The sequence below is a fragment of the Equus quagga genome, chromosome 19 (genome assembly GCF_021613505.1).
Source record: "Equus quagga isolate Etosha38 chromosome 19, UCLA_HA_Equagga_1.0, whole genome shotgun sequence".
Lineage (NCBI taxonomy): Eukaryota > Metazoa > Chordata > Mammalia > Perissodactyla > Equidae > Equus > Equus quagga.
The window spans coordinates 4,402,434-4,413,316 of NC_060285.1; the positions used below are offsets into that span (position 1 = coordinate 4,402,434).

The 10,883-nt window shown below is 63.4% G+C and overlaps 1 protein-coding gene across 2 annotated transcripts in view; it reads left to right on the forward strand.

Moving 5' to 3' along the window:
• Positions 1-10,598, forward strand: part of WNT7B (Wnt family member 7B) — a 50,827-nt gene extending 40,229 nt beyond the window's left edge. For both annotated transcript variants that reach the window (XM_046646485.1, XM_046646486.1), the window contains exons 3-4: positions 1,481-1,752; positions 7,892-10,598. In XM_046646485.1, the coding sequence (XP_046502441.1) occupies positions 1,481-1,752; positions 7,892-8,371 (752 nt within the window). In that variant the 3' untranslated portion in view covers positions 8,372-10,598. The remainder of the gene's footprint in view (positions 1-1,480; positions 1,753-7,891) is intronic.
• Positions 10,599-10,883: the final 285 nt, after the last annotated feature.

Sequence of the window (10,883 nt, forward strand, 5' to 3'; positions counted from 1 at the left end):
GACCATCAACCCTCTCTCAGTCTGGGGGGATCACCCCAGCCCCTAATAACAGAGACAGCAGCCAAGGACGTGGAGGGGCACCTTGGCCCTCACAGGGCACAGACGCAGGGCTTGTGCAAGGACAGTGTCGTGGGTTTCTGGTTGCCCCTTCTGGGACTGAAGGCTGGGCTGCACCTCGCTGTGGCTGAGATGGGCAGTGAGAATCCCGCCACGGGCTTGGCTGTGGTCCAACTGGTGTCCCTGAGCTCTGGGCCCCCAGTGCCAGGTACTGGGGACGGACCCAGCCGTGGCCCAAAGAGAGCATTGGTGGTTGTGGGCAGGGTACGAGGGGCTCCAGAGGCTGGGGCCAGGACGGCAGGATGCGTGGGGGCCCGGCTGGGGGCTGTGGACAGCAAAGAGGAATTCGAGCTGGACCCATCCATCTAAGGGGCTTTGGACCCACGTGGAGCCAGGAAGTCCTGGTGGTAGGGCTACTAGGTGGACAGTGTCAGAGCAATGAGAGGGTCAGATCTGCCACTGAGGGAGGTTGGCCAGCCAGGGCTCCCTTCTGGCTGGTGGTCTGGGAAGGCTGCCTGGAGGAGAGGCCATTGGAGCCCACCTTGGAAGGTTCTTAGGATTTGGGCATGAGAGGGAAGGGAATTTCACCAAAAGGCCAGGCTCCCCCCCCCCCCCCCCACCACGTGAGCAGCCTGGAAGGAGTGGTGCTGTTTTGGGTGGAGGGTCGGGAGGAGAGGGCTGGGGGGCCGGCGGGGCTGGGACTGCCGCCTTCCCTTCCCAGCTCAGGCGGAGGAGAGCCCGCAGAGGTGCTGGGGAAGGAGCTGTGCCTGCACTGGAGGCCCGCCCGATGGTGGCTGGGGAATGAGGGAGGCAGGGAGGACTGGCTCCCAAGTCTGGGCAGTTCAGGGGCCCCGAGCCTGGCAGGGGTGCTGGAGGAGAGGGCACACTCAGCAGGCCAGGGCCTGGCGACGGGGTGATGGGTGGTCAGAGAGAGGGAGGCAGCAGCAGAGAGCCTGGGGCAGGGGGAGGGTTGGCTCTGAGCTGTGTGGACTCTGCCTGGGTCCTGGCTGGTGGGCTGGGCTGCTCCACGGGGGTCAGCACCAGTGGCTGGTGCATGAGGAGCAGCGCTGGGAGGCTGGCAGAGGGCAGGGGGCAGAGTCACGGACCCCACACGGCCCCTCCCGGGGGCCTCCCTGCTGTCTCCCAGGGTTGGGGAAACTGGGCCCGTCCAGCTCAGGCTCTCGGGACATACTGGTGGCCTTCCTTGAGCGCTCCCTGGACACCAGGCACTGTCCTCACCACAGCCCTGCAAGGTGGGTTCCATCAGCCTCACTTTGCTGAGACAGAGGCTCGGAGAGGGCAAGTGCTGAGCCCAGGTCACACAGCTGACCAGCAGCAGACCCCAGGCCTGGCCCTGTGTCCCCTGAGCCCACCAGGTGGAGACCTGCAGGGCCTCCCTGTCCACTCTGTCTCCTCCCCGCAGGGAGCCGTGAGGCCGCCTTCACGTATGCCATCACCGCGGCCGGCGTGGCCCATGCCGTCACCGCTGCCTGCAGCCAGGGCAACCTGAGCAACTGCGGGTGCGACCGCGAGAAGCAGGGCTACTACAACCAAGCTGAGGGCTGGAAGTGGGGCGGCTGCTCCGCCGACGTGCGCTACGGCATCGACTTCTCCCGGCGCTTCGTGGACGCTCGAGAGATCAAGAAGAACGCACGGCGCCTCATGAACCTGCACAACAACGAGGCCGGCAGGAAGGTAGGGCGGGCGCGGCCACCGCGGCACCAGGGGTCCCAACCGCCCTGAGCTTTGGGCGCCTCTCCTGGTGGCAGGAATCAGTGACGCGAGACCCGAGGGTGCGAGGTGGGGGTGCTGGGCACGGCCTCGCCGCCCACCCGCCTGGCCCATCTCTGAGGCGGCCTCGAGTTCCCATTGCAGCGGGGTGTGAGCAGAGGCCGGGAGTGGGAAGCGACGTGACCCTAGTCCCCCACGGGCAGGCGGCACGGATGGGACAGGGCGCCTGTTTCCACGCGGGGTGGGAGCGGGGCCTGGCTGGGGATCCGGGCCACAGTCCCACGTCCCTGCCCTGGTCCCAGAAGGGTTGTGCCAACAGGCTGAGAAAGGCTTTCTGGAGGAGGCGGCCTTTGGCTCAGATTGCATGAGAGACTGGAGGAAGAGATGTTCCCAGGAGGCAGGAGCAGCCGGCTTCACGCATGGGGTGGGATGCAATGTGGCGGGTGATAATGGAGGACATGCAGGCAGGGACACACTGGGGAAGAAGTCAGGGCGAGCCCGGTCCCGCCTGCAGGGAGATGAGGGCCCCAGATACCGGGCTGGGAGGAACAGCCTCATGGCGGCAAGATGGCCCAAGATAGGGCAGCCAGCCGAGTGGAACGCCTCTCTGGGTCTGGCTCCCCAGCCCTGGGGGCTGCACCCAGGGCTCGAGGGCCGGAGGAGCTCTGCGCGCATGGGACAGGCTTGCCTTTCCAGACAAAGAGGAGTTGAAATGGCCCTCTGCCCCAGGGACCAGAGCTGAGGCCACCAGCCACTCACTTATTCACTCAACCAACGCTCCCTTGCTCCTGCTGTTTCAGGTGCTAGGCTGGGTGTGAGGGTCAGAGATGAGCAAGACACGGCCCTGGCTGCGGGAGCTCCCACAGCGCTGTCTGGGTCTATGTGACGGGTTTGGGGGGCCACACCCGGGGCAGCGGGAGCCCAGGGACCCACGAGAGAGAGCAGAAGCTTCTTGGAGGCGGCGATGTGAAGTGGAGCCTTGAGAGACGTGCCAGAGCTGTGAAGAGCAGAGGCAGAAGGAGCTGGTGCTTGGGCTGCGAACGGTCCAGGCCGGCGGGAGGGGCGGGGCTTGAGAAGTGAGCCTGGGCCGGCCCGGAACAGGCCGCGAACGCGAACGCCAGGTCGAGGCTGTGACTTGACCTTGTAGCTGTGGAGGTTGCTGTGCAACAGGCGGTTATGAGGTTACTGTCCAATAAACTGATGAATGGAAGGACAGGTGAATGAATGGGGAAGGAATGAGAGACAGTCTTTGCCTCCAGGGAGCTCACAGACAGCACATAGGCATCATTCTCCAGGCACAGGCAGAGCGCCGTCTGGGCCTCGGGAGGGGAGAGGAAGGCACTGTGCACTTACCTGGAGGCATTGGAGGGCTTCCCGGAGAAGGAGGTGCGACTGAGCCCTCAATGGAACCACCACCCCTTGAAGCTCTGCGGTAGCTCAGGTCCCGAGCAGGCGCTTGCCCACAGCCCTGGGAGGAAGGGCTCACATTGCCTATGTTACCACGCGGACAGTGGGCCCAAAGTGAGCAGCAGAGGCGCTGGTGGCCCCGAGGCCTGAGCTCCGGTGGCTGCCCTGTGGGGGTGTGTCTGAGTCAGCAGCAGAGATGTCAGGAAGGGCCCTTGGGTGGAGGGACCGGCGTGGGCCAAGGCGTGGCGGTGGGTGAGGTCGGGTGTGCAGTGCAGTGCAGGGGCCCGGCTCTGGGTAGGCTGGATGGGCCTTGTGGGGAGGGGCCCTCGCAGCCAGCCTGGATTTGGCCTCTGGGCCACAGGTGCCATTGCAGGTCCCTGAGAGAGTGACACCAGCAGCTCGAGGTCCAGGGTGGTGTCTGGGTTGGCTCTGGGGTCCCCTGAGAAGCCCCGGCCTGGCCTGGTGCAGGACTCAGGGGGGTGTTTGGTGACTGACAGGTGGTAAAGGGCATAAGAGAAATAGAGGCCGGCAGGACTGTGAGGCCCTGGCTGACGCCATCCCTCTCTGGAGCCTCAGTCTCCCCATCTGCACAGTGGGTGTAATGCACTTTGTCCCCCTCCCCCCACAGCCCTCTAACAGCCCCTCACCCCCTGGAGCTGTGGGGTGGGGCATGGCTTCCGAGGTTTCCATAGGAACTGAGCCCAGGTCTTCACGGTCACCACGGTAGGACATCCAGGCTTGCCCCTCTCCCTTCCACTTCCTCGGGGCCATGGAGTTCAGCAAGTGAGATGGGAAGCAAGATGACTGTGGCCCAACAGAGTCCCACAGACTGGGGCTTAGAGTGACAGAAATTTGTTCTCAGAGTTCTGGAGCCAGAGTCCCAAATCGAGGTGTCAGCAGGCTCCAGGGGATGATCCATCCTGCCTCCTTCCGTCCTGGTGGCTCCTGGAGCTCCTTGGCTCGTGGCTGTGTCCCCTAGTCTCTGCTTCATCCTCACATGGTCTTCTCTGTCTCATAAGGACGCCTGTCCTTGGATTTAGGGCCACCCTGATCAAGGATGACGCCATCATGAGCCTCACCTTAGTTATATCCGCAAAGACCCATTTTCAGATAAGGTCACCTTCGGAGGTTCTGAGTGGATGTGAATTTTGGGGGACACTCTTCTGCCCACCTCATTGCTCGTTCACGCCAGGCCAGCACATGGCCCAGCCGCATCCCTGGCTGAGCGTGGGAACCAGCACACTGCCCGCTTCTGCCACACCGATGGGGACTTCTCTGTAGGATGGCCGTGGCCGCCCTCACGGGCTGTGAGGCCTTTGGTGCCTGTGCAGGGAGCATCCGCTGTGGTTATGAAGGCGTGTGTGGCCGGTGTCTGCTGGGTGCTCTGCCCCTGCTGTGCGGCCCCGGCTTTGCGGTGTGGGAACAGCCGGGCAGACGGAGGGGACACCCGAGTAGCAGAAGTGCAGTGTCCTCCCCTCCACACCGACCTGGTGAAGGCGGGAGCCTGTCCAGCTGGGAAGCCCTGGGGGCTGTTGTCAGGATGGCTCTGGGCTCTACTTTTGGTGACGTGAGGTCCAAAGCCATCGCTGACCAGTACCCCCAGCACCGGGAGCCGGGGGGCAGGAACAGCCCTTGCCTGACCTCATCTAGGGTCCAAGCCGGTCCTGGGCGGGGGGCAATGGAAGCCTGGAGTCCAGGGAAGGATGACTTATGCTGAGAAGCTGCTGGCCAGGCTGGGCCCACCACTGGCAGGGCTACATGGCCACTTTCGCCATCACGGCCAGGGGCGCTAATGTAATAGCTTAACTTGATGACCACGTCCATTTTACACTGTGGGCCCAGGGTCAGAGGGGAAAGCAGATGTGGACTGCATCCCCCAGGGTCGTGCATGCCCACGGGGAAGTTAGGCCCCCACTGAGGGTCAGGAAACAAAAGGCGGTGTGAGATGCGCTGTGGGAGAGAGTGTGGGGCACCTCCCTCCGCGGCCCCAGGCTTGGAGCTGCCTGCCCGAGTGGCGTGTGAGGTGTCTTCCGCTGGCACCAGGATGCCACGACTCCACCCAGCCTGGCCGTGACTGAGCTCTGTTCCCAGAGTGTGGGCCACACCCTCGTTTCAGAAAGAAACGTCCCTTTCCTGGAGGCCCCCACCCCACCCTCACACTACCTGGGTCAGGGGGAAACTGAGGCCTGGGGGTGGGGCCCTGCACAGCTCCAGCTCCTCTGGGCAGGGCTGGGTCTCTCTGCATCCTCCCAGGTGGTCTCCTGGGGCCACAGAGGCTGGTGCCACCATCCCTGTCGCTCTTATTGTGAGGGCACTGGAGACGGAAACGGCACATTCTTCAATGCTGTGGTCACCTCCCAGGAGAGGCTGAGGCCCAGGGGACCCAGCCGAGCGAGGATGCAGCCCCTTGCTCTGCAAACAGCTGCCCAGTCAGCTTTATCTGCTGACAATCACGGGCCTGGCTGCTCAGGATCCGGACATCCCTGGGCCAGCAGGTGGAGACTGGCTTGCCCAGGGAGACGGGCACAGAGGGAAGGGGTGGAGGGGAGGGGTTCAGGGCGGACAACAGAGCGAGGTGGAGGCAGCCGTCCAGCAGGCAATTGAGGCTGGGCCACCTGGCCTGTGCAACCTCTAGCCTGGACTCCCCTGCCGGGTCTCTGGCCATCACGGTCCACCCGAGGAGGAATCAGTCCCCTGGGTCAGCAACCTGGGGAAGGGTGAACCCTCCCCTGGCTGGGGCCTCTGAGAAGGGCGCCTCCTGGTTGGCTCCTGGCCTGACGGGCGCACGTGGCAGGCAGTGTGGCCAGGACATGGGAAGCTTTTGGGCCTTGAAGAGCAGCTTGGTGGAGGGAGCAGCTTTAAGCGGAGGGCAGGGTCCAAGCAAAGAGAACTTGGGGTTGGGGTAAGGGCGGGGGAGGGAGAGGTCTGACTGGGGTAGACAGGAGCAGGGAGAGGGGCAGGAGGCAGAGGAGGCCCAGATATAAGTTTTCCCCTGGGGGTGGTCCTCCCCTTCGCCCAGACCCCCAGACCAGCCTACTGGCCTGTGCCCTCGACCCAGACACCCCACTGTCCAGTCACCAGGCCCTGTAATTCCAGTTCTGAATGTTCCCAAACCTGGCCCCCTTCCCCTCCTCTGGACACGGGGCCCTCCCCTTTGCCCGGCCCTCCCCTGATGGAGCATCAGCCTCGGCCTTCCAGTCTCTCCAGTCTTGGCCCCAGGACGTCATCCACGCAGGAGCAGAGGACCCCACCCCGAGCGCCAGTCACTGGTCTCAGGGCCCACCCAGCGCCAGGCCACTCACTGGGGCTGAATCTTCTCCTCGTGGTGATGGGGACAGCTCTCCAGCCCTTGCTCCTGCTGCGCCCCTCCTGGAACAGCCCTCCTCCTTGCATAATGACTCCTCCTTCTCCATCAATGCCCATCGCAGGCACCGCTTCCTCCAGGAAGCCTCTGCCCCAGGCGACCTCACCCTGGGCAGGGTCAGGCTCCCACGGGCTCTCCCAGTCCCTGCGTGTTGCCATCTTGTGTGTCGGTTTCCTGCTGTTTCTCACAGTGGGCTGTGGGTCCTGGACGTCCTCGCTGAGGCCAAGGGCCCCATGCACCAGGGTGGGGAAAATGATTGGGGCTGTAGCTGGCCCTGTGGGTTGTTTCTCTCTCTCTCTTTCTCATTCATTCATTCATTCATTCATTCATTCGCTGAAGGTCTCCTCTTCTGGGCCAAGGCTGGGGTTCTGGCCCAGGGGGCAGAGCGCAGCCAAGTTCCTTCAGGGCTGGGGCCCCCGAAGTGCGGGAAGTGAGGCCAGTGGGAGCTCGGACAGCTGACAAATGGCCCTTCTGCAGCCGCAGGGCAGCAGCTAACGATCCCCTGTCTTTAATCAGGCGCGGCTGGCAGGGCCCTTCGATCCGGGTAAATGAGTACCCGGGTTCAGGGCTGGCGCTGGGAATCCGCCTTCCAGGGCCATGGAGGGAGGCCCCAGGAAAACACACGGCTGCGCCCATCATGGGCCCCCAGGGGCTGGGGGGAAAGAACAATGCCGGTCGGGGGTCAGCTTCCCAGAGGAAGGCATGGCTGGGCCCCGCTGACCCATGCACTCGCCTGTCCCCCGCTCTGTCCTCCATCAAATGTGTACAGAGCTCCACGCCATACCACGCTTTCATTGAACAGCCATTTATTAAGCACCGACTACATGCCAGGCCCTACACCAGGCACGAGGGCGTGTTGGAAGAGATGGGGTGGGGGAGCTGCACTTATTAGGCACTTACTGTTGCTGGGCCTGGTACCAGCGGGAGACGCCTCCCGCCGGCCTGGCTGGGTGCAGGCACCTGCTGCCTTCTGACCTGCACAAGTCCCACGGTGCCCCGAGCCTCAGTTTCCTCATCAGTGTGTCCACCCGCAGCTTCCTGAAGGATTCTTGTGTGAATTTAGTGAAGCATGTTTGACAGATGGATGCCGAGCTCTGCCAAGTCCTGCATATTCTCACGGGGCCCTCACAAGGCCCTGTGCAGTAGGGACCTGTGTCGGCAGCCCCATTTGACAGATGAGGAGACGGAGGCTTAGAGAAGGGGAGATACTTTTTTGTGGTCACACAGTGGGAGGTGGGGGAGTTGGCTCCAGGTCACCTGGAGGTTGGGGGGACCTGGACGGCACCCAGGCCCGGGTCAAGCTCACACTGAGCCCCTGCTCTGTCACCACAGGTCCTGGAGGAGCGCATGAAGCTGGAGTGCAAGTGCCACGGCGTGTCGGGCTCGTGCACCACCAAGACGTGCTGGACCACGCTGCCCAAGTTCCGTGAGGTGGGCCACCTGCTCAAGGAGAAGTACAACGCCGCTGTGCAGGTGGAGGTGGTGCGGGCCAGCCGCCTGCGGCAGCCCACCTTCCTACGCATCAAGCAGCTGCGCAGCTACCAGAAGCCCATGGAGACGGACCTGGTGTACATCGAGAAGTCGCCCAACTACTGCGAGGAGGATGCGGCCACGGGCAGCGTGGGCACCCAGGGCCGGCTGTGCAACCGCACCTCGCCCGGCGCCGACGGCTGTGACACCATGTGCTGCGGCCGCGGCTACAACACCCACCAGTACACCAAGGTCTGGCAGTGCAACTGCAAGTTCCACTGGTGCTGCTTCGTCAAGTGCAACACGTGCAGCGAGCGCACCGAGGTCTTCACCTGCAAGTGAGCGCGGCCCCGCGGCGCGAGGCACCAGCCCCCACCTGGCGGCGTTTTGCACATCCTCTCCTGGTCCCCCCTGCTCCGCTGGCGGCCGGGCCCCGAGGAGGTGGAAGCTCCAGGCGGGCAGGGGCGGGCTCCCCCTGGGGCTGGCACCTTCTCCCTGCCCCCAGATGCTCCTTCCTGCCATCCCCGTCACTTCCTGGGGCAAAACAGTGCCCACGACGCAGCCGAGAGGGCCAGACCAATGGCTCTGGGTCCCTGACGGGGCCACTGAATTCCTTTTCTTCTCTCTGGGAAAGTGAACCTCACGGACATACACGTATCCTGGAAAGCAAAGGGACACAAGACTCCGAGTGTCCCCCTCCCCCGCCTGGTGGCCCAGACACAGAAATGCCGTGCCGCCAGCCTCCTGTAAGACAGTTTCCCAGGCTGCATCGGCTGCCTGGCTCCGGGGTGGTCTGGGCAGATGTTGACAAAAATTATTTATGTTTTCTTAGTATCAGAAGAGGATTCTTAGCACTAAGGCATAGCGGGTCCTAACTCTATACCCTGTGTTCGCGCATCCCCTTGCTGCTCTCTGCTTCCTCTCCTGGCCCCTCGGGACCCAAGGGAGCATCCCTGTGCATCCTGGCGCTGCCCCAGGGGAGGTGGCTGTGTGTGTGTGATCCCCAGGTGAGGTGGCCACAGACAGGGACCTCCGGCCCCTCTTCCCTTCTTTTAGAAAATCATATAAACAAATCAAAATGTCACCAGTGTCAGATTCCAGGAGTGCCACATCCCCTCCCTCATGCTGTTGCTCTCCCAGCCCCCAGCCAGCCTGGCACCCCCCAGGTTACAGAGCCCCCTCCCACTCTGAAGCCAGCCAGACCCCCAGGACAGTGCTGTGCTGGGGCTGAGACGGGGGGCCGGTCAGGGCTGTTGTCCCATTTGATGGATGGGAACACTGAACCCAGAGTGGCTTGAGCACTGGCCAGAGACCCTGAGGCTGTGAGTTGGGGCTCTGGCCTTGCTCGGGCATCCTGACCCCCAGCCCAGGGCTCCTGACCCTGGAGGACGTGCTCTGGGGACGCCCAGGGTGGCGTGAGATGGACCTCATGCCTTGAGGAGTCTGGCTGTGCCCCTGACCCGCTGCCAGCCTCCCTGGTGTCTGTATCACCCCCAAACCCCCGAGAGCCGCCTTTGAGGGTTTCTCCGGTGGTCTCCTTGCCCAGTCCTGGTCCTTTCACCCCGACTCCGATGCTGAGAAAACTCGAATCCAGGATGTCACGCTGCCAGGGGCTTGTCTGCTGTCCCAGCAGAAGCCTTCCCTCCAGACACCTCCCCTGGGGCCTGCACACCACACAGACCCTCCCTTGAAGTCTGACTTGCCCCAAAATCTTGGAGATGGGAAGGGAAGGGGTCCTGTTCAGTTCCAAACCATGTGCAGGGCGGAGAGAGATCAGAAACCGAAGATTCCGGGCTGGACATGTCTGCGAACGCTCCCATCGCTCCCCGGGGAGACTGAGGCACAGAGGAGGTGACTTACCAGAAAGGGGATGATGAGCAACCAGCTTCTGGGGCGCCCTCCACTGCCCACGTGTCCCCACCCGAATTTAGGGTATTTTCTTATAGAAACCAGTGGAAATGTGTCCTCAGGCAGCTGACCAGCCAAGTGGGCTGGACGTTAGCCTGGGGTGAGTGACATTGTCTGGGCCCTGGCGTGCACCCCACATGCCCCTGATGATGCCAGGACACTCCATCAGCTGCTGTCCTGGGAGCTTCCAGGCCCCCCCAGTCCTGGCCCCCTTCCTCCCCAGGTGCCAGGACACCCCTGAGTCCACAGGCCTGGCGTCCTCTGCTAAGGAACCTGGTTAACTTATATTGTTATATAGCGTCGAAATGTCTATAGTGTCTTTTAAATTATTGTGACCTACACTGGGTACTGGAGGCAGGGGGACGGCCGCATGGTGTCCCCCAAGCCAGGCTCCTCCTTCTGCTTGAAACAGACTCTTGGGGCCCCTGACGCCACTGAGTCATGCGCACTGTCCCCCGGCCGCCCTTCCTAAGAGTCTGTCAGCAGCCGCCCTTCCCTCAGGTGAGGCGGGGGGTGCATGTGATCTGGGCAGGGGCGGTGGCGGCCGAGGCTCGGCGTGTCCCTGCAGTGTCCCCACTTCAGGAGAGCCGGTGGGTTTCTGACGGGCTGTGCCGGCCTCCCCTGGAGGGGAGTGCCCCGCTCCAATAAAGCTGGAACCAGACCAGTGAGTGTGTGTGGACCGCACGCGATGCCCCTGCAGCTCTTGTCCCGGGGGTGGGGCCACATGTGCCATCCACGGAGGACGGGCCCCCAGCCCCCTCGGCCCTCACATGCCCCGCCTTCAGACTTCCTCACCCTTCCCTCTGGCTGGTCTGGAGCTGCACCAATGTCCCCTTCGGACCCGCCCCACCCAGCAAGGGCCACTGGTAGGGGCTGGACACAGACCCTGAGGCCCCTTGGACGTCCTGGGCTCAGGCTGAAGGGACAGGAGGGCCATGGGCCTGGT